Source organism: Glandiceps talaboti, chromosome 7 (genome assembly GCF_964340395.1).
Source record: "Glandiceps talaboti chromosome 7, keGlaTala1.1, whole genome shotgun sequence".
NCBI classification, from domain to species: domain Eukaryota; kingdom Metazoa; phylum Hemichordata; class Enteropneusta; family Spengelidae; genus Glandiceps; species Glandiceps talaboti.
The window spans coordinates 9,800,923-9,822,500 of NC_135555.1; the positions used below are offsets into that span (position 1 = coordinate 9,800,923).

The 21,578-nt window shown below is 35.2% G+C and overlaps 1 protein-coding gene across 2 annotated transcripts in view; it reads left to right on the plus strand.

Annotated features, from left to right (window-relative positions):
- LOC144437113 (membrane-bound transcription factor site-1 protease-like) overlaps positions 1-21,578 on the plus strand; it is a 53,170-nt gene that overhangs the window by 16,539 nt on the left and 15,053 nt on the right. Inside the window, exons 4-16 of one of the 2 annotated variants that reach the window (XM_078125965.1) lie at positions 8,210-8,318; positions 8,889-9,010; positions 9,329-9,446; positions 10,467-10,687; positions 11,016-11,132; positions 11,960-12,027; positions 12,348-12,450; positions 13,001-13,152; positions 14,154-14,318; positions 17,563-17,659; positions 18,097-18,189; positions 18,405-18,554; positions 18,893-19,065. In XM_078125965.1, coding sequence (XP_077982091.1) covers positions 8,210-8,318; positions 8,889-9,010; positions 9,329-9,446; positions 10,467-10,687; positions 11,016-11,132; positions 11,960-12,027; positions 12,348-12,450; positions 13,001-13,152; positions 14,154-14,318; positions 17,563-17,659; positions 18,097-18,189; positions 18,405-18,554; positions 18,893-19,065 — 1,688 coding nt within the window. The remainder of the gene's footprint in view (positions 1-8,209; positions 8,319-8,888; positions 9,011-9,328; positions 9,447-10,466; positions 10,688-11,015; positions 11,133-11,959; positions 12,028-12,347; positions 12,451-13,000; positions 13,153-14,153; positions 14,319-17,562; positions 17,660-18,096; positions 18,190-18,404; positions 18,555-18,892; positions 19,066-21,578) is intronic. The other variant, XM_078125967.1, reaches the window with a different exon arrangement.

Here is a 21,578-nt window from a genome sequence, read left to right on the forward strand (position 1 = left end):
TACACACATAGTTCTAGACTAGTTTTCTGTTCGACCATATTCCAAGAAGCTATCTGTTCAACCGTATTCCAAGAAGCTATAATAATAATGTATTAAAATTAGTTATTGTTTTCAAGGACACATTACTAGTAATGCCAATGATATACGTGACAGTGTACATGTGTAGATCACCTTGTTTCAACAATATATATATATATATATATATATATATATATATATATATATATATATATATATATATATATATATATATATATATATATATATATAAATAATATATAATCAAACACTTGAACAAAACCAAAGAATATCAAATGTCCATGTATATATTCTGTATATGAGTGGTTGAATTTATCTTAGCAACTCACAGTATGAAGCTACATGTATGTCATTGAGCTACATCATACATGCACATAGAATTGCCCCCATGTTGTGATCACTTTGTGTGCATTCATGCTGAAAATATTGCAGACTTTATAAATTATGATTTATGAGTTATAAATAAATTCACTAATCAGACTGTCACAACTCAAAAATTCAAAATTGAAATATATTCTTGGCTACGTGACAATGAATGAAACACCTGCGTATTCAGAAAAGAATGTTTTTGATGGCGGACTGAATTATGATTGCATTCTTGTCATTTTTGGAGAAACATGTGTAAATAGTGTCCAGCATTTTACAGCAGTGACTTTTGTCTTATGTCTTATTGACATGTGCGTTTTTCTGCTCGAGCCTTCCGGTTTCTCAATTATTGTATATTTACTTGTAAGATGTACACTATACATGTGGCATGGTATTTAGTCATATTAATATCTTAAGATTCGATTAAGGATAGCACTAGACTATATACATGTATACAATATGTATACTGCTGCAATGCATTATTGATTTATACCCCAATATATTTCTTCATTCAGCCAAAGATAATACAAATGGCATACATGTATTAAAGGGGCCTTGACACTAATAAGTTGATAGACAATAGACAAAACCATTAGGTTATCAGTATTTGCCTGCTGAATGAAGAAGCATTTTGGGGGAATAAATAATACTGTAATTATTCCTTCTTGAGCATAACGAAAAATCAGGAAGGACTATGGCGATTTGGAACAATTTGTTGTGTATTTCGAGCACTACAAAATTAATGATGTAGAAATGAGTTGATCTGACATATAGAACAACCAGGGTATAAAAACCATGTTTTTGTACAAATAGTGAAATACAGTGGTATACAATGTAAGTATATGTGTATGTTTATAATATCCACCTTATATACACTCAGAATTAGCCTCTCCACAGACATTGGCTTAGGTTTGGTATTCACCTTTCCCCGCTATACCTTTCATGCAACATCTGAGCCCAGTAGAGATGCAGATGAAGGATACACATGGCACATGTACAAAGCTGATGATTTTGTGAAGGAATGAACATGTAGCCGAGTCACAGATCAGACTGATCCGTGACTCAGCTACATTCATTCACTATGGTGAGTATGACAGAATCACAGAACCAGCAAATAGACAGGCCGCTACATATGCGAACTTGTGACAGTTGTTCCTTTTGAACACAGTAAAAATTACAAGTTGGTGTGAAATTAGGCTGGAGCTGTAACTAAATTTACACAAGTCAATAGTTCATTTTGTGTACCATCTATAATTGATATCCTGGACATATCAATTTACAAATGTTCCTTTTCATCACATCCTCCCCAATTAATCAGATACTTTACAACCCAGCATCGTTCAGCTTTCAATAAACTTCTTTTGATGAAATTTTCCATTTCATATCAAAAATAGTTCCTTTTGTATCCCAGAAAAGTCCTACAAAGCATGAAGTATGCAAATACTCTTTCATACATTCACCATCACAATGAAATACAGTGTAATCATCATGTAAAATCACCTACAGTTTAGACAGGGAAGTCGATTACTATATTTTACCTTTCGTAATGTGAAAGCTATATTTGGGAAATATGTCAAGTATTGTTGGCTTTAGGCAAAAAAGTCTAGCAATAGCATGTAAAAGTATGTTTAATACAACCCACAAAAAAATACTGGTGGGTTTGTTTCAATGGGCAAAATTATGTAAAAAACAAACAACTGATACAAAAACATCAGGGGTGCCTCTGAATCTGATGCAGGTTCAGACGATGCTTTTATCAATTTGTTGATATCTGTGGAAGTTATAATGTAACACTTAGATATTATGCCCCAACATTTTTCTTCGTTCAGCCCAGGAAAATATGAGTGACCTAAGGGGTCCTTGTCACTACAAATCACTGGACAAGTAGTGACAACCCATAGGTCATGAGTATTTTCTGACTGAATGAAGAAAAATATTGGGGAATAATATAATTATACCAGCGCCAGTAATACTTTATGAAAATCAGGGAAAGTAATAGTAATTTTGAGAGTTTTTTGAACACAACAGAAACAATGACGTAGACACACTTTGTCATGACGTACATGTAGAACGACCAGAGTATATATTCAATATATTTTGTTCAACTTGGCTTGTGCATGGTATAATAACAGTTGTACTGGACTGTTATGACATGTAGCATAGTAAATAGAGATATGGGATGCTGGCTCCTTTGATATTATTGCTTCAATAAGTTATCAAAGCTAATTACATTGTACATCTTCCAATAAAACTTATCTCATTCCTGCTTACCATGAGCAATCAAATTGCTCCAGTATGTGCACAGTTAGTGTCACTGACATGTAGCATTTCCTGTGATCATGTTCAGGTTCTGTCAAAGAATACTGAATGTATTGCTTGAAATTAAAGAATTTAGGTACATGAACTAATATCCTTTATTTTTTGAGTTTCCTGCTATCTTTCATTTTGTCCAGGTTCTGTATGCTTGAAATTGATAATGGAGAGAATACATACATGTACATGTACATACTTGTTCTCAAGGGTTTATGAATAGAGATGATCCTGAATAACAAAATTTGCTTTTAGAACATTGAGTCTGAGTATCTAAGGCCAAGGGTCTTCTCTTATCTCTGTTGAATTCCAAGGAGCATTCATGAATGCTGTGGCTTGTGTGTGATAACCATCAGATGATTCATTTGCCCCAGCAATAATAAAATAATACATGTACACAGTCAGCCATCACAAATGGTTTTTCCTGGTTGCAAAATGGCTGTCTTGAAATTCAACATGTAAAGATTGGGACAGATGGACCTAAAAGACACAACATTGCGGCACATCAAAGGGTTCCCAAGAGAGTGTTTGTTGACAAACAGACAGCCTCTGGGACAAAAATTAAATTATAGTGTGAATGTTTTTATTCACAACAGAAAACTTAGGACACTAAAATTAGAAGAGGAAGTAGAAACATGCTGACAACTTGATATTTTTGTGTTTATAAAACTTGACTTATGTGAATGAATTCATCAAAACAGAGTGTTCTAAAGAAACTAAGCCTCAGAGAGCAAAAGATGACAGCAAAAAAAATTGCATTTATGACAAAAAGCATGACTATGAATTGCCTGACCCAATTTACATGTCGACCTGAAATGCAAGATTCTCAACTAGAAAATATAAGTATAAAGTAATCCGTTGGTGTTTTCATTTATACATCGTAAGTAGGCAGCACATTAGTATTTAAGCATGCATGACTCATTCAGTTCACTTCGCAATAAAAACTGTCATTTGGATGGGGTCTCAGTCTGTCCAAAACAACGGAATTATGTTGTCATGTGTCAGTTTTTAGAATCAACAGTCTGTGCCAAGTGACCCTTGCATCATTGCAAGAGTGATTTCTTGGAACTTGTAGGAAATGAAACCCATGTACATGTACACTGTAACCTCTCTCCTGAATACGAAATTTGCAGTGTACTCTGGTTTACACTATATCAGCCTGTGTGGGAGAGTGTTTATATCCTTGCAAGGATGGTGATAGGTATTTAGCAGTTTGTTTATGAACGGTGTCGATAGTGTAAATAGAGATGTTAGATCTCATAGGAAGAGTTTGAAATGTTCTGATGCAAGCAGAAAAAGTTTGGCACTGATACAAAATGCTAACATGGCAGAAAACATTGAGTTACAAATAACATGTCATTCATTTAATACCACACACAAACCAAGTTGAACACATATAAATGTAGACAAAAAATATGGGATCCATCATGATGATGCACATCATCATCAAGAACATTTGATCTGCAGTACATGAAAGTTGAGTCAAAACATTCAAAGTTACAATCACTTGTCATGCTTTGCACTTGCTTAATTTATCCTCAATATTTTCCTTCATTCAGCTGGAAATTCTCATGACCTAAGGGTTTTCTTGTTTTCTTCGACACAAAATGAGAAGGACTGTTCCATGTAGGTCACTTGTGTATTCCCCAGCTGAACAAAGACAAATATTGGGGAATAATATCTAATTTTATACCCCAGTGAAGCAACTATTTGTGTAAGAGTGATTTCTCATGCAATGCAGGTGGTTGTACACATGTGCCTTGTTTGACCTAACCTTTGAACCCCAACAGTCTTTGCCATTTACTGTCAACATCAATCAGTTGATGTGTTCATTTCACACACTGATAGCACTCTGTCATCTTGTTAGCAACTCAAAACAAACCTGATACTAATACAACACAGTATCATGTAATAGAATATGTATATGTACCAAGTACAGACGTATACACAAGATTCAATAATACAGGTATTATCTCATCCTGCATACAGACGGAGTAAGGGGCTCGATTCTGACATTGTCAGAAGGGAAGGGACAACGCATTCTCGCAAACCAGATTTATTATTTCTACCAAGCTACATTTCCCAGTGGGAGGCTTGTTAAGAACGTTGCCGTAAAACAGGCGGTGGTTTGCGACGATGGGACAGCGGCTTATATCATGTACATGTAATATCTTCACTGGTTGATCTGTGACTACATAGTACATGTATGTCCTCTTACATGTACCGCTTGAGTTGAGAAGACATAATCAAAGATCAAGCAGTGAAGACAATATCCTGCTTGCAGATGGAGTATCAAGTCTGGATTGTATGGAGATTTTGACCCATACTTCTAAATCTGTATACACGACTTGACTGTAAACAGGACTACACACATGTAAACTATCAACCAACTGATAACACTTGATCCATTTTAAAGTGGCCATATGGGTGAGGATTGGATATTTATTTTGGATTTTTAATTTTAATACAATTTTATCATGGCTTCCTAGTTGAAAAATCAATGCGAAACAACATTGACAAAGTCTGTTTTAAATTCAGTACATTGCAAAAAGCTAAAAAATGTGTGAAAAGTTTGTTATTGTATGCACAATAACAAACATTTTAATATTTATTAATGTTTTGTACATTATTGAGTTACAAACCAAGGACTTGGTATATGTTGGCTTCACATTGATTTTTTTTATCTAGGAAATGATGATAAAATTGTTTTATAAATTAAAAATCCAAAATAAATATCCAATCCATTATCCATGTGGCTACTTTAAATAAATTGATGTGATTTTCATAAACTTGATCTTTTTTTTTCAATAAATATCCATGTCTTTTACTTTAAAAGGAACTGATCAAAATTTATGAAATAATTGAAAATGATGCATGTTTTTGTTAGGTGGGGTTCCCCATCAGTATTACAGTATAATGTATGGAAAAGTATGCCTGGTTCAGTTTTACCAGATTTATTCCTTCCTGTTAACCAGGAGGTTCCACCAGCCTGTAGCAAAAACACTGCAAGTCAGAGTCATTGAGGATTTTATTTATTTTTTGCCAACAAATACATTCATTTTGATATGAAAAACAAGTACCGTTAAAGTCGTATTATAAGCCGCATACATATTATAAGTCGCACCCCTACTTGGAGGCGCTGGCTTTGAGGGTACATCAAACAATTTGTGAATAATAGAAAGTATGTATTATAAGTCGCACCCCTACTTCACAGCTAGACATTTTGAACCTATACTTGAAACTACTCACCTTTCGCCGATCATTAAGTTCATATTTAATATTAGATTACATTAATCTTCTTGTGTGTGGGGGGGAGGGGGGGAGTATGTCCAAGAAACTCTAGGTTGAGAAAAAACAGGATTAAATGAGACATAATGTCCTGTATTTTACCAAACATTTACCATACCAGCATGGAAACACTCATGGGTAAAATTAATCATCTGACCCCAGCCTCCACCATGCCCTTCTTGTGTTCCCTAAATCCCATTGCTATCAGATGAAAATTTATTGATGTGTCCCATGAGTAACTCATCTCTTTCACAGACCCATGGAGAGCTTGAGAAAGTAGAAATTCATTTATTAGAAGAAATGTTAATATCCATTTTTGTTGACAGATAATATGCTTTGTTCTACTTTGTCTGTTTTTATCATTCCTTTTACTAATACTAGTACATATAGTACATTTAGACATTGGTAGGACTGTACACATAAAGGAGATTTTGATGATTATCTCATAATATGATAACATGTAGGGAATTGTTATTATCCTGTAGTAGAAGTCAACTGCGGTCATAGTCTGATGCTACAATCCCACATGGTGCATGAGTATCAATATAACTGTGCTTGGGGTACTGTGTTTGCACAAATATTTGTGCTCTATGCGGTCAACATTGAATAGTTTATTATTTTTTTAGCTGTTGGGTGATGTTGACAGGGTCATCTCACAGCAAGGGTAAGACAACTCTGTCAAGATCATCCATCAACTACATGTACTATTACAAAGCTGTTCAAGAAGGAAGTGAGCAAAAGTACAGCAGAAAACACTGCAAGCATGAATGCAAAATACTGTTTATATACCCACACATGTCATGCACTCATTTAATGAGTGTATGCCATGTGCAGGTATAGAGAAGCTGACCAGTCCCTTAGTAGGTTCCGTTATTATTACATGTAATAATAACAGAACCTACTAAGCGACTGGTCAGCTTCTTTATACCTGCACATGCATCACATTTTATAGCATACATGTATCTGTGTATTTCATGATTTTGTATACATGGAACTCTCATTTGCAGAATGAAATGCAATATTTTTTCAGAACAGTATTACATTCGCTCATGCAAATAAGCACTACATGTATAGTGCAAATACTGATTTTGTGTGTGTATTGTGGTGAAGAAAGTTAAGAAAAGTACAAATATACGTACAAGTATATAGTGCCTATATGTAATTGTATAGACTGTACTTCACATATATGAATGATTTATCCTTGTCCTTCAAAGCCCACAATGTGGTTTTCAGTATTTATAGGATATCAGACTACATCTCCTGTTTGGTTTTTACATGTATAGGAAATCACAACTGGGTTATAAATTATGGTAATACTGACCATATGATATGACCCTAGTAGAACTGAAAGCAATATGTCATGGTAAAAGAGGATTAAGACGTAGTCCTTCATTTCTATAATCACCACCTAAAGCTACGTCACGTATAGTTACAGATTATGGGGAGAAATAAATACATGAACTGATCCACCTATTTCATATACAAGTTGTTTTGTACATGTATGTACATGTCTGGTATAAACAGAACATTTGACTACTACTACTAGAAGTTTAATATATAAAATAACTTGATAAGTAATAGTCTTGAAGGAAGACTCAGAGGGTGCTAAATGAAAGCGAATGATGATAGAACCTCAGTCCTCTGGTGCACAGCTCCAGTCAGGGCAAGCCTTTGACGGCACCTGTGGTGCTTTTAAAATTCGCAGAATTGCCCAAGGGTCTAACAGCTAGACTAAAATAAGTAGGAGCTTACATTGGAATGAAACAAAGTGTAAATGTGTAGATTGTACCAATACAATCCTTTCAAATGTTAGTATCCAACTACAATAACATGTACTAGTAGTAGTGATTCCATGGTAATAATCTTGAACCACACAAGTGTTAAATTAGTTATAAGCCTATAATAATTTTGTTACCACTGCCAGTATTATTCTTTAAAAAGGAATTCTTCATCATTGCCGTAAACCACATTATGGCGCTGTCCAAAACTAAGGGAAAGGAGGACATCAAATTTTCAAATTTTGGTGTCACGTAAAATTGCTATTTATCAGTGGCATGTCATATTGGTGTAGAGGGCACACTTTGTAAAATGAAAAATACCACAAGTAGAAATGATTTATGAGGATTATGTAAAATTTGACATTTTCAATATAGAACACCTTGACCTGTGAATTGATGAGGATGACTTCTTCTTGTGTATATTACAGATCCAAGATGGAACAAGCCAGCAGGGATTAGAGGCTTTGAGAAGACATCCGTACGTGAAAGGAATAACACCACAGAGACGTGTTACTAGAACATTATCTGTTGTCTCAGGTGAGAGCCATGTGATTTCAATACAGATGTGAAAAAACAAGTGAATTCATTAATTTGAGTTGACCACTATGCTGTGAAAATAGATAACAAGAAAATGTTGTTGTAGGGAAGGAAAATTAATGATGTCTTGATAATGTTACATGAAATCTGGTTAACCAAATATGTCTTGTATAATCATAAGTGTCATGAAAAAATCAACATAAACTGTTATGAGTACTCTTTGATAAAGTATTATAGATGAGTAATGAACTAATGATGGGTGTACTCAACCTAAACAAGGCAAAACGTGAGCACAAAATTCAAATTTAAATATCCATATTCTTGTATATATTTACTATGTTATTAAACTTTCTAATCAAATGTTTGAAAACTTACAGATATCATTGAAAGCCCATTGAAAGCTCTGCTTGCAGAGATTAGGCACTCTATAAGTCTCCTTATTATTGTTATTGCCATACAGTATCTATTTTCGATTATGTTATATTTTCAAAATGCAAATTTCACATAAAATGGATGTCCACATGTAGGATAAGGAAACATGATACATTTCTTTGTTTGTTTTCTTTGCAGAGGATACATTTGAAGATCCACCTGAGCATTTCAAACCATGTAATAAAAGTAAAGATTGCTGGGAACAAAAATGGCAATCTTCCAGGCCCCTCAAACCACTCAAAAGAGCAAGCCTAGCACTGGTAAGATTTTAACATCTGTGAAGGGTAATATCATTGTGTGTGTGTGTGTGTGTGTGTGTGTGTGTGTGTCTGTGTCTGTGTCTGTGTCTGTGTCTGTGTCTGTGTGTCTGTCTGTGTGTGTGTGTGTGTGTGTGTGTGTGTGTGTGTGTGTGTGTGTGTGTGTGTATGTAAGTTTGTATTTGTAATTGTATTTGTGTATAACAGTGAATGTACATGTGTTGTGTTTTGAGTGTGTGAGCCATCATACTCTGTGGGTGCTGCGTTCAGGCATTCCACTACAATTTTGCTTGAAATATAACATTTTCTATTGTTCTCCAGGGTTCTGCATTTTGGCATTCCACTGGTCGCTATGCAAGCAGACGTTTACTCCGAGCCATTCCAAGACAAATTACCAATGCCCTGCAAGCTGACGTACTGTGGGAAATGGGGTATACAGGTAATTGCATTACATTTCTTTACATTTCTAATAAATGTTCAGAAACTGAAGAATCTGGGACTTGTTCTTCTGTGTGCAAAAATACTAAAAGTGATTTACACAGGTTACAACACACGGGTAGCATAAGCATTGCATTGAGCTTTCGATCTGTTGTGGTTGGCGGTCTTCATCAGGATGACAAATTCCATACTTACAACTGACCACTAGGTGGCAGTATGATCTGTCTTTGTCAATAGTCCGCTTCAGAATGACAAATTCCATAATAACAACTGACCACTAGATGGCAGTATGATCCATCTTTGTCGACAGTCCTCCTGAAAATGACAATTATCTTAGCTACAGCTGACCACTAGGTGGCAGTATGATCTGTCTTTGTCGACAGTGCTCATGAAAATGACAACTTTCTTAGCTACAGCTGACCACTAGAACAGCCAAAAGTTCTTAATAGTGATCCCCATTTGCTGATCAAGATTTTTGATAATTTACTATAATAGTGGTAGCAAAATTACTATAGTGTAGAAGTGGCCACTCCACTCAAAAAAGAAAACACAGATACAATTAAGGTTTTTAAACATTTTAATAAGACAACAATTTCAGTGTTGTTTCCAAACATAGGAGACAGACTTGATTAGCAAGTAGCTATTTTCTGGTCTCCTTTTACCTACCTCAAAAATGTATTATTTATTTTATCTACAAATGTAAATTTAATAAGTAGGTAATAAAGAAGATATATATATAGTTGTATTAGAAATATGCTGGTGACAGTAAGTTCACCACAGAGGGCGCACTACCACTGAAGGTTTGATGTACACTAAATACTTAGTCTCACTTGCCAGACCAGTTGCTATATGTCTTCCTAATATTTCAAGGTATGAAGTGCACTCGACTGATGAAACAGCTCTGGGGCGACATAAGTCATTTTTTTCCATCTGACACAATTCTACATATGGTACTCCTGGTCTGTATGAGCAAAATGTCACCGTCTTGCAGCAAGAATGTAACTAATACTGTAATTTGTAGGTTCTGGTATCAAAGTGGCAGTGTTTGACACTGGTCTCAATGAAAACCATTCACACTTCAAGAAGATCAAAGAGAGGACCAATTGGACAAATGAGAAAACTTTAGACGATGGCTTGGGCCATGGTACCTTTGTAGCTGGTGTTATTTCAAGTACTAAAGAATGTCTTGGCTTTGCTCCCGATGCAGATCTCTACATATTCAGGGTTTTCACCAACAATCAGGTTAGTCTGGACATGACATCAACAAAAGACATTCAAACTTTTTTTGAAACCCTACACACAGTTAATATTTACGGAAAGCAAAAACTGAATCTTTCATCCACACCTGTGAACTTGGCTAAACCATCTACCGATAGTTGCTAACACATTTTAATGACATGAGGTGTCAGTGCCAGTGCACTGATCTACCCCAAAGCTTTCTGATAACACTGGACTGTACTGTAGTACTTTCTAATATAGCCATAACTACAGTGCTACCTTATGCATATACAAGTCATGTACTAATCTGTCATACTTTGTGATAACAATAGTCAATGTGCTTTTATCCTAGGTATCTTATACATCCTGGTTCTTGGATGCCTTTAACTATGCTATTCTCAAGAAAATCAATGTTCTCAACCTCAGTATTGGTGGACCTGACTTCATGGACCATCCATTTGTGGATAAGGTAAAACAGCAATATATCATGTATTAATGATACAAATTGTATCCAATAGACTTAAGTGTGGAAAAAAGGCAGCATAAAGGCAATTACAAAAGTTAGAGTGCAAAGTGCATAAAGAGTGCATGAAGATTGAAAAAAACAAATGCACTAAAGGATCAAGTAACTTAATCACGTGCAGTTGACCACTTTCAGATACTTTGATTTTACGAATGTATACTTCATTGTTGATGAGATCATTACAACAACACCCACCATATCCCAAACATTGTTGAACTAATTCAGTGTATATAAATCCCCAATGATTCAATCCTAGGTTTTCACATTAGTGTTATCCTATCAGTTGAGCTATTACATAGTATTACATAGGATCATAATCAATCTCTCATGACTTAGATCAACCAGGGTATAAATCCCATATTTTCTGTTCAAACATGTACAACTTGGAATGGATGGTGGTATACTTAGATAATATTCCCCAATATTAACCTTCATTCAGCATATCATTGACCTAAGGGTTTTGTCACCACTCGTCGAGTGACTCATAAAGACAAAGTTCCTTAGGTCACACTGTCAAGTATTTTCCGACTGAATGGAGAAAAATATTGGGGATTAATGTATTTACACCTCCTCAAGCATATTTGATGAAAAACCTAGAAAAACAATGGTGAACCAGTTACATAGACACAGGTTGTTGTGATGTACGTAGAACAACCAGGGTGTATAATCCATATTTTCTGTTCACAGACTATAACTTGGCTTGTCCATGATATTATGATCTTCAGTCCTGCTATGTACTTTCTAAGCAAACTCTGTAATAATGTATGTTTCAGGTATGGGAGTTGACTGCAAATAAAGTCATTATGGTATCAGCTATTGGTAACGATGGACCATTGTATGGGTATGTTATAGTTATACACATTTAGCAATAATCTCACTGCAATGTGTTTTAACTGTCTATTGCTAACACACCTGTGTGTACTTTACTTCATCATGTCAGCATGCTGCTGCTAGACTATGTACACATAATTATAAAAATGTAAATACAAGCCTTGAGTAACCAGTTATGTGAATTACAAAGTCTAAAACTCACCAAATTATTTGAAATGTCTTTTGTTTTAGTTGCTTAACAGCATCATTGTAAATAAAAGGAAAAAAACTAATAATACATTTTTTTCACTGTCAAAATTGTTGATGTAAGTCAGATCTCTCTTTCTTTAGTACTCTGAATAATCCAGCAGATCAGATGGATGTAATTGGTGTTGGCGGTATTAACTTTGAAGATAACATTGCCAGGTTTTCCTCTAGAGGAATGACTACATGGGTGAGAATTTGACTATTTTAAAGCCTCTTCCAATGTCCAAATGCTTTCTTTTTTGAATTCTCATTATTTGCAATAAATTACTATACTTTGTTAAAGTGATAACAAAATGTAGCAATGTTTCAGCTTCATTTTTGTACCAGGATAGGGAAATTTGCTAACCATTTAAATCCTGAAATGCCACAAAAACTGTAAAGAAGGGACTACCAAAGTATCAACAAATCCTGAAGTGCTGGAGCTATTGGGGTATCAAAATGCACCAACCACAAAAAAAACTGTAATGCCATAGGTATCAGGGTAAAGAAATTTGTAAATTGCTGAAATCCTGTGGTGCAGGGACAGTCATGCAGAGTTATAGCAAAATTTGCCAACAACAAAAATACTATGATGTTAGTATAAATCACTCAGTGTGGTATCAAAATTTACAAATCACAGAAACCATGTTAAAATGCCTGGCTACCGAAATATTTAAAATTTGCCAGCCACAAAAAAAAACCCTGTAATGTAGAACTTTCAGAGTATCGGAATTTGGTGTCTTTGTTTACCTATTTAGGAATTACCAGGAGGTTATGGTAGAGTCAAACCAGATATTGTAACATATGGATCAGCTGTTAGAGGATCAGGTATAAAGAGTGGTTGTCGTACACTGTCAGGAACATCTGTGGCTTCTCCTGTGGTTGCTGGAGCTGTAACTCTTCTTGCAAGGTAGGATTTTTGTAAGGAAGTAAATGATGACAATGACAACAGCAAAGATGACAACGACGAGAACGGTGGCAGCGGCAACGACAACGACGACGACGACGACGACTAGGAGGAGGATGAAATTACCATTTAACACCAATAATTCAAGTAATATTGCTCAGAGGCACTGTACAATACTGAAAATGGTTGATAAAAACATACAAACATACACTTTATGATAAGAACAGTCAAACAATATATTTCAAAGTAAACTGGATAAAAAACGTACACAAACTAAGGCCTGACTAAAAAAAATTGTGTGGTTTTGATTACGCTCATTTTTAGAATAGGTGAGGTAGGTAGATTTTTTATTTTAATTTTTTTTATAATTTTTTCATATGTGAGTGTCTAATTCAGGTAGTTATGTTTGTCATTGTTGTCCATATGGTCTCTGTGTTATTGGGTTTCTTCTCATCAGATTTACAGCCATTACAGATTGGAAGGACACTTTTATATTCTCTTTTTAAGTTGATATCAGTTTCCGCAGCCACTATTGCTTGCGAGACTTCACAATTTTCGCAATTTTATTATATTTTTCTTGAATGCGTAAAAAAGTATAGGATTGGCGTGAAAAACAAATATTTTTTATTAGGCCTAAGGAATTGTTATACGTGTAAAATTTGCATAACTGTAATTTGATCTCAGTTTCATTCTTTTAATTGTCACAATATCAAATTTCACATAGGATAATGTACAGATTTAGATTTTAAAATGTAACATTAATATGATACTGGCTATAGTTTTTAATTTGAATGGCAATCTTATTAGGTTTTCTCGTGTATTACATGTACAATACCTTGTAGCATGACTGTGACATAGTTTTGTACAGTACAATACTTATTCAGTACCATGGCAGTGTGAGGGCAGTATTACACCATGTACCTTTCTTTAGTACCTGCATCTCCTAATATCAAAGTTTGAGGGCAGTATTCTATATATTGACATCGATGTTCTTCTCTTCACAGTGCCGTGTTACAGCGCCTCCATGTGGTGAACCCAGCTAGCATGAAACAAGCCTTGATGGCTTCAGCTCGCAGATTGCCAACAGTAAATATGTTTGAACAAGGTCATGGCAAGCTGGATCTTGTCAAAGCATATGGGATACTTAGCAGTTACAAACCACAAGCAAGGTAAAATTGTGAAAGAAAATAAAGAAAATCATTTCATAGGTTGCAACAAGCTGAGTGCTTTGTAACAGCTCTTTGCATTTGCTAGCATTTTTTGGAAAAGCTGGTTAATTTCCTTGGTGCAACAAAACTTGCAGAGATGTGATTTTCACCTAAAAGTATACTTTTTCAATTGGTTTATTTACAAGCCTAGCATGTGGCTGTTCTAATGTGGTCAATTAGCAAATGAAACAGTATACTGTACTTTTACATTTGATATGGATGCTATAAACTAGTGTAGTACGTACAGAAAATGCTTTACTTTGGTGTTATGGGTTGTAAATGGTATATCTGCCAGTATTGATTCCTACACTTTGGGAAATAACCAACTGTGTGAATAATGCAGTCAACTATTGTCATAACCGTTTTGATTTGAGGCAAGGAAGGTCACAGATAGTAAGTAATTCTTTCAAACTAGTTAAACCCCAGTTAGGTTTTTTTGTTAGTCCCCTAAGGAAGATACTCAGTAGTACACTATTTCGCTGACAGCCGATATCTTATATCATTCAAACCTTGCTCAAAGGTGACATATCGTCTGGCACATCACTTTGTTTATGAGATATGAAAATTTGACAAAATGACAGAATATATGTAGTTAGAAATCAATATATACTAACTGTAATACATAGAGACTGCATTTGAATGTTTACCCCCATATGATCACATGCATCCTTTCTTGTATCAAAATCAAGCCTTGCCTTGCATATTATAGACACTGTAGTTAAGGGTATATATTTGTTGCTGTAGTACCAATTTCTTTTTTAAATGATCATGTCATTCAGTCAGATAGAAGTGCAGTATTTGAGTGGGACTGTGTGTTGTACAAAGACTTGTGAAGTTATACATGGTTTATGTCGAGTATCAAAATGATGCATTTCTAAAAAAAAAAAAAAATACTTTCAGACCATCGTCGCAACCCACAGCCTGTTTTACGGCAACGTTCTTAACGAGCCTCCGACAAGTAAAACCTGTACTGAACATTATTACACAACTGTATATATTTGTGACTTAAGGGTTTTGTGATGTCAAGTCAAACCTTCTGAAGTCATTTGTACTTTTCATTGCTGGATGAAGGAATCATCAGTTCTGTTATATTATTTAGAGTTCCAAGCTATGATATGAAACTTATCCAAAATCTGTACGTAACAACTTTTCAATAATACTCTTAAAATGCTACTAGATACATAGGAATGACATTGGATACTTGCTATGGTACATCTTCACACAGATCACTGTACTTTCAAATCTACCGTCGATACACAAAATAATCCACTAAGAGTGCAACTGACCTTTTCTCCAAAATTCACCCAAGAAATGATGTGAGACTTCTCCAAAGTTTGCACATGTGTGTAATCACTGTACAATAATGAGTCACATGACTAATCACTGAAAAATTGTTAAAATATCAATAAATAAACACAACATATCAATTACAGGTCTATTTTATCCATAAACAGTATAGTTATAAGTTGAAAATGTGACTCATTGGGGCAGTGATTTTTGGGTGCGGACCCAAAAATCAATGTGATTGGTTATCATTGTACCATACTATGTGTACTGCTATACAAATCTATTTCCCCACATGTTATTCAATACTGTGCAGGGTGTACTATATTATGATGACAAAATAGTTTCAAAAAAATTGTTCCAATTACAGCTAGTACAGCTTTGACTGTGATGTTGGTTACATTCATAAGGACATTCTCAAACAGTACAGGTCACTTTCCTATCAAATGTATCATTGATGCACTAAATAAACTACAAAGCAAACAACCTGGTATCTAATATTGGTCCAAAGATAGTAACATATGGCCTCATTGTCTGTACAGAGTACAGCTGCACCTATTGTGTTTGCTTGTAATGCAGTCAAACAAGCTTTTTAAAACCTGAATTCATCCAATTTAACCATATGGAATTATTTCATAATATGTACTAAATACTGCAAAAGTTCACACAATCAATGAATTTTGTGTTTATACTCTTACCAAATAGTAATAATTGAAAATACGATTTTCATGATATAGTTTCAAGGGGGAATGTACTCTACTCTAGGAAATAGACACATTTTCATAAACTATGGGTTCTGGAGAGTCATTTCATTATTTTACTCAGCTTGTGATTTCAGAGAAACATCAAGTTGATATTGTGCATTTATAAGGTATTGTTGCTGTGAGCCAATGCATGATGGGAGTCAAAAAAAAATAATATAAGTGTTACTGCTCATATCACTTTTGACTGAATGGCAGCCATGTTTGTAATTAACTATCAATATTTACTACATAACTCACAAACTGTAATACATAGAGACTCCATTCAATGGGCTACCCCATATTATCAGGTTTAAACTTTCTGTTGCGACATTGAACTTTGACTTTGACCTTCAGCATCAGTTATCAAAATCCAGCCAGTTTCTGCATTATCAGATATTTTTATATTTGTTGCCACCAAATCTTTTTAAATCATGTCTCCGTTCAGTCACGCAAATTGTGTCTCCATTCAATAATATAGAAGTGTTGTATATGACGGGGAAGTAACATACTAACAGTGTGTTAAAAGTATAAAGACTGAAGACTTGTATAAAAGACAAATGTACAATAGTACATGTCTAGGTCACTGTACTTTTATCATTGAAATATCCTAAAGTAAACATAAACCTTGTATTCTGGATACCAGCAATACATTTTATATTATGATAGCAGGTCAAAATACAACAAGAAGGTCAACTTATTCTCACACGCTTACATATATCGGTAGTAAAGCATGTGTAGAGCGTTGTGTGGAAATCATGGTATCGACCAAGAAATCAGAAATCAAATGGTTGTTTTATATCACGCCTATATGTGATGCATTCTATTTCAGTTTGTGAGAATCAAACAAGATTCATCTAAAATGTAGTTGAATCAATCATATGGTAGCTTATTTGTTGAACATTAATAGTGCAGTTTTCTCTGTGATCAGCACAGTTCTTGTACACACCTTTGCATGCCAAATAGTAAAAGTCACAGTAAAAAACGTATTGTTAGTCAAACCAACTTGCATATCGATCTTGGAGTGTAATTGTCACTCCATATCACCCAGTATGTGTCAGCCAGCATTTATGTGGCAACAGTACATAAGATTAAACTTAAGTTAAATCAAGAAATGTTTTCAAGTTTCATACATTAAAGAAATGTATGTAAAATGTTGTTTTGTTTTTTTTATTTGACAGTTTGAGTCCCAGCTACATAGACCTGACGGAGTGTCCATACATGTGGCCATACTGTACTCAACCAATATACCATGGTGCAATGCCTACAGTGGTTAATGTAAGTACAATACATGTCACCAAATATAGCAAGCTGTCATTATCCAGCAATAAATTGACTGATCATGGAGTTCTTTTTAAACTGTCCATGTCTACTGTTTTTCCCAACATGGCTTCCTCTGACAGTGAAAGTGACTTCAAAATGGTGGAAAGGTGCTTTGACATAGAACCAGAAAGTGCTGACACAGTTTCAGAAGCTAAATTGAGCCAACATGCTTTTAGAACATGACAAAATTGACAAGGTATCAGCTTTGTTATCGTTAAAAGCTCATAGAGTTGTAAGTGTTTGAGGACAGACTGCTATATACAAGTTACAACTCTGGAGACAAACTATTTCAAAGTTTGATAACAAAAGATATTGCAGTAAGAAATCTTGATTATTCAAGATACAGTTGACTGTGATGTGTTTACATTCTCATTGTGTGTTTGTTCTTTTAGGTGACAATATTAAATGGTATGGGAGTAACAGGTCAAGTTGTTGATAAACCAATGTGGCAGCCATATACCCCACATAATGGAAACTACATAGAGGTTAGTGTATTTGAGTTCTTCAGTAAAAAAAAAAGGCCTGTGTGGGATTAGTCATTCACGCCAGTTGATTAGCAAAAATAAGTTGAATATTGATACTATGGAGTACATATATATAGCTAACGTTCCATTTCAGTTTATTGTTACATACAGTGATCATTGAGATATGAGATTGATAGCATTCACTCAATGCTGATCTTGAATATTGTTTTTGATAGGTGGCCATGTCCTTTTCACCAACACTGTGGCCATGGTCTGGCTACCTAGCAGTCTCTATAACAGCGTCTAAAGCTGCTGCTACATGGGAAGGGGTTGCACAGGGACAGGTTACACTGACAGTGGAGTCACCACCAGAGGTAAGTCAAATGGTGATTGATCAATTTAATAATGGTATGTTATGCCAAGGATTTTTCACACAAAGACTAGTCAGTGTTAAAAGCAATGTGGTATAATCTATCTCAGTACCTCAAGTGTTTTACTTGCGTTTGTCACCACAATTACCATGCAAGGTACGGAAATCTATGCAAATTCTTAACTTGATTTCCTCTCTGTTCAATATGGGAATGGTTCTAATCCGGTGGCAGAAACACCGATTCAAATTGAAAATTTTGAAATAGCAAAATTTCGAATTTAAATCGAGTCATTGTGAATCCTTTAAATGTAATTAAAATAATCTACATGTAAACTTGTACCTTGTTGTTCTTAGGAAGGGGAGATACAACCACGGAAGTCCATACTAAAATTACCCATCAAAGTCAAGGTCATTCCAACTCCAGCACGCAGTCGACGAATTCTCTGGGACCAATATCACAACCTACGCTACCCTCCTGGATACTTTCCACGGGACAATTTACGAATGAAAAATGATCCACTAGACTGGTAAGTCAGTATATGAAAGACTCAAAAATGAATTGACACATGATAAATTGGCTCATTTATTTTCATAACTTTGAGAGACAAAAGTAACCGTGAAAATTTGCTGTCTGCAGCTAGCTTATGAGTACTTGTTCAAACCTCTTTAGAATGACATTTTGTAATGAATTTGAGATGAAAGTAGTTGAGGTTGTCCTGTATACTATGAACATATTCATTTTAGCTTTCAAAAATTTTAGTGAAGATATAGTAACACCTTCTCACACTTTGCTGTACTTTTTTTAATATCTGTAGTTACTCAGAATTGACCCATCAAATTTATTCCAAGCTGATTTTGGCACAAACATTGTTTCAGCCAAGTAAGCTAAAATAAGTAAGAGTCAATATACAAACATTGATAGTCCAGTGGGTTTGTCATACATAGCAATTATCTGTGTATCTTGTAGTCTTGTGGTAAGACCTTGGATCTTTGCTTTGGGGTTGCCAAATAATGCTGAAAGGGGATGAGTACCTTCAGGCTAGCATCCTCAGTGGCAACCTTCAGTCTCTAGAGTAAGCAGACTAGCCCAATGAGTCTAGCAACTAGACTTGTTTATTTCAATTGTATTACAATACTTTCAGCAACTTCTCAATAGTTACAAATGATCCAGATTTGTGTAGCCTCAAATCCATGCAGATTGGGGATTTTAAATTCTGTTTTTTCCCAAAATGGGAAAAAGTAAATTTATGTTTAACACCCTATACCTATCAGATATAAACAAACAGCAACATCTTTCACTTAAAAGGGACAAGTGGATTGAAATACTGGTTGTATACAACACCCTCCTTCGGTCATATGACAAGTCTGTGTTATGGAATCATATACAATACCAGCTAAATGAAGACTGCAGTGAGTAATTTGGATGGGAAAACCAAAATTTATAATCCCCACCTTCATGGATTCCAGGCTAGAGTGTTTGTTTGTTCATAGTCCCAATATTTTTAGCTCCGCTGTCAGCGAAAGCTGAAAGCGTAGCTTTAGGTATAGGTGGGTATTGAGGTATAGAGAGTAGAGTGAATCATAGGTGTCCGTCAAACTTTTATATTTTTACTATCTACTCCGGAAGTGACAGTCGGAATTCTTCGATATTTGGTGTGCATGTTCCCTGGGGGGAGGCTATTCAGATTTGTTCATGCCAAGTTGATCTGTGCCATTTTCAATTTTTTATGATTTTTTTTCATAAAATGTCATTTTCATCAACTCCTTGAAAACCTCTTATTAGATTGCTTTGATATCTGGCGTGTTGATGCGCAGGGGGTAGCTTACTCAGATTTGTTAATTTCAAGTCAGCACATCCTCATTTTTATTTTTTATGGTTTTTTTTTTGTAATTTGAAAAAAAAATGAATATGTTAATGAGCATAATGACCGACGCCATATTGGAAATCAGTCGACGAGACTTTAAGTAAACTGCCACTTTTCAAAAGACACTATTGACGTCAAACAAGCAATGTAATATGTGCTATAGTCATAATTCTACGCATTGGGCGCCCAAATGACAAGCGTTTGTTCGAAACAGGGTTGTAAACTTCAAATCCAATTCTGCACCTTTCTACATAATCAGCCAGTCCGCAACATCCTCATTTGCATACTCTATCCTGATTCGACCAGAAGCTGAAGGTGACCGCATTTGACCGAGCGATTTTCCACAGCAAGTATCTTGAGTATCAACACAGGACGTTCTTGGTACTCACTAAAATCACACTTCAGACCCACTATAAAAGTGTGATGTTTTCAGATAACATGTAACTTGTGGTTAATTCTATATTGTCGTGCAATTTGGAATGACAGTGAACCAGAATTCAGACAACTTGCGTAAGGAAGGGCATGCCAGGCATGCGGTTGAAGTTATGGCCGACAGTTCACATGTAAAGTTAAACGACATGAACGTGTCTTGCCTTTCCAAAATGCAAATATTTGGCAAGTAAAAATAATTAAAATAATTACAACTTTAATTTGGCTTCAGACTTTGCATTATGTTTTGCGTATCTTTCCCCGTTTTACATGTAAATCCGAAAAGGTTCTCTCTCATCATGTCATCAGTGTCAGTGATCATACCGCGCGGGGCTGCTTTGAGTACGAGCGAAGTGAGGCATGTTGAGGTATTTTTGTTGAGAATTATAAATATTGCGAAATGTCAAGTACAAGGTTTAAATACAATGGAATGATGAAAAAAATGGCAGAGTCTGCTGACAGGCGCCGGTCACAAGAAACACTGTGAATTAAAATATCAGACGATGTATGTATTAATCGCCGACAATCCACCCGTATGCACGAGGGACTAACCCGGAAGCAAGTCGTTGTCAGCCATACGTTACAGTGGTAACATCGTCCGAGAAATCGCTGCGTTCAGAGTGTCATTATTCACAGAATTGTTGTTTTCGAGTGAAAACCCGTCTTGAATTGTATAACTCTAACAAATGAAGACATGTCAAGTTATATTTTGAAAGTTGTATCGCTAGTTTTGAGACGATTTCTCA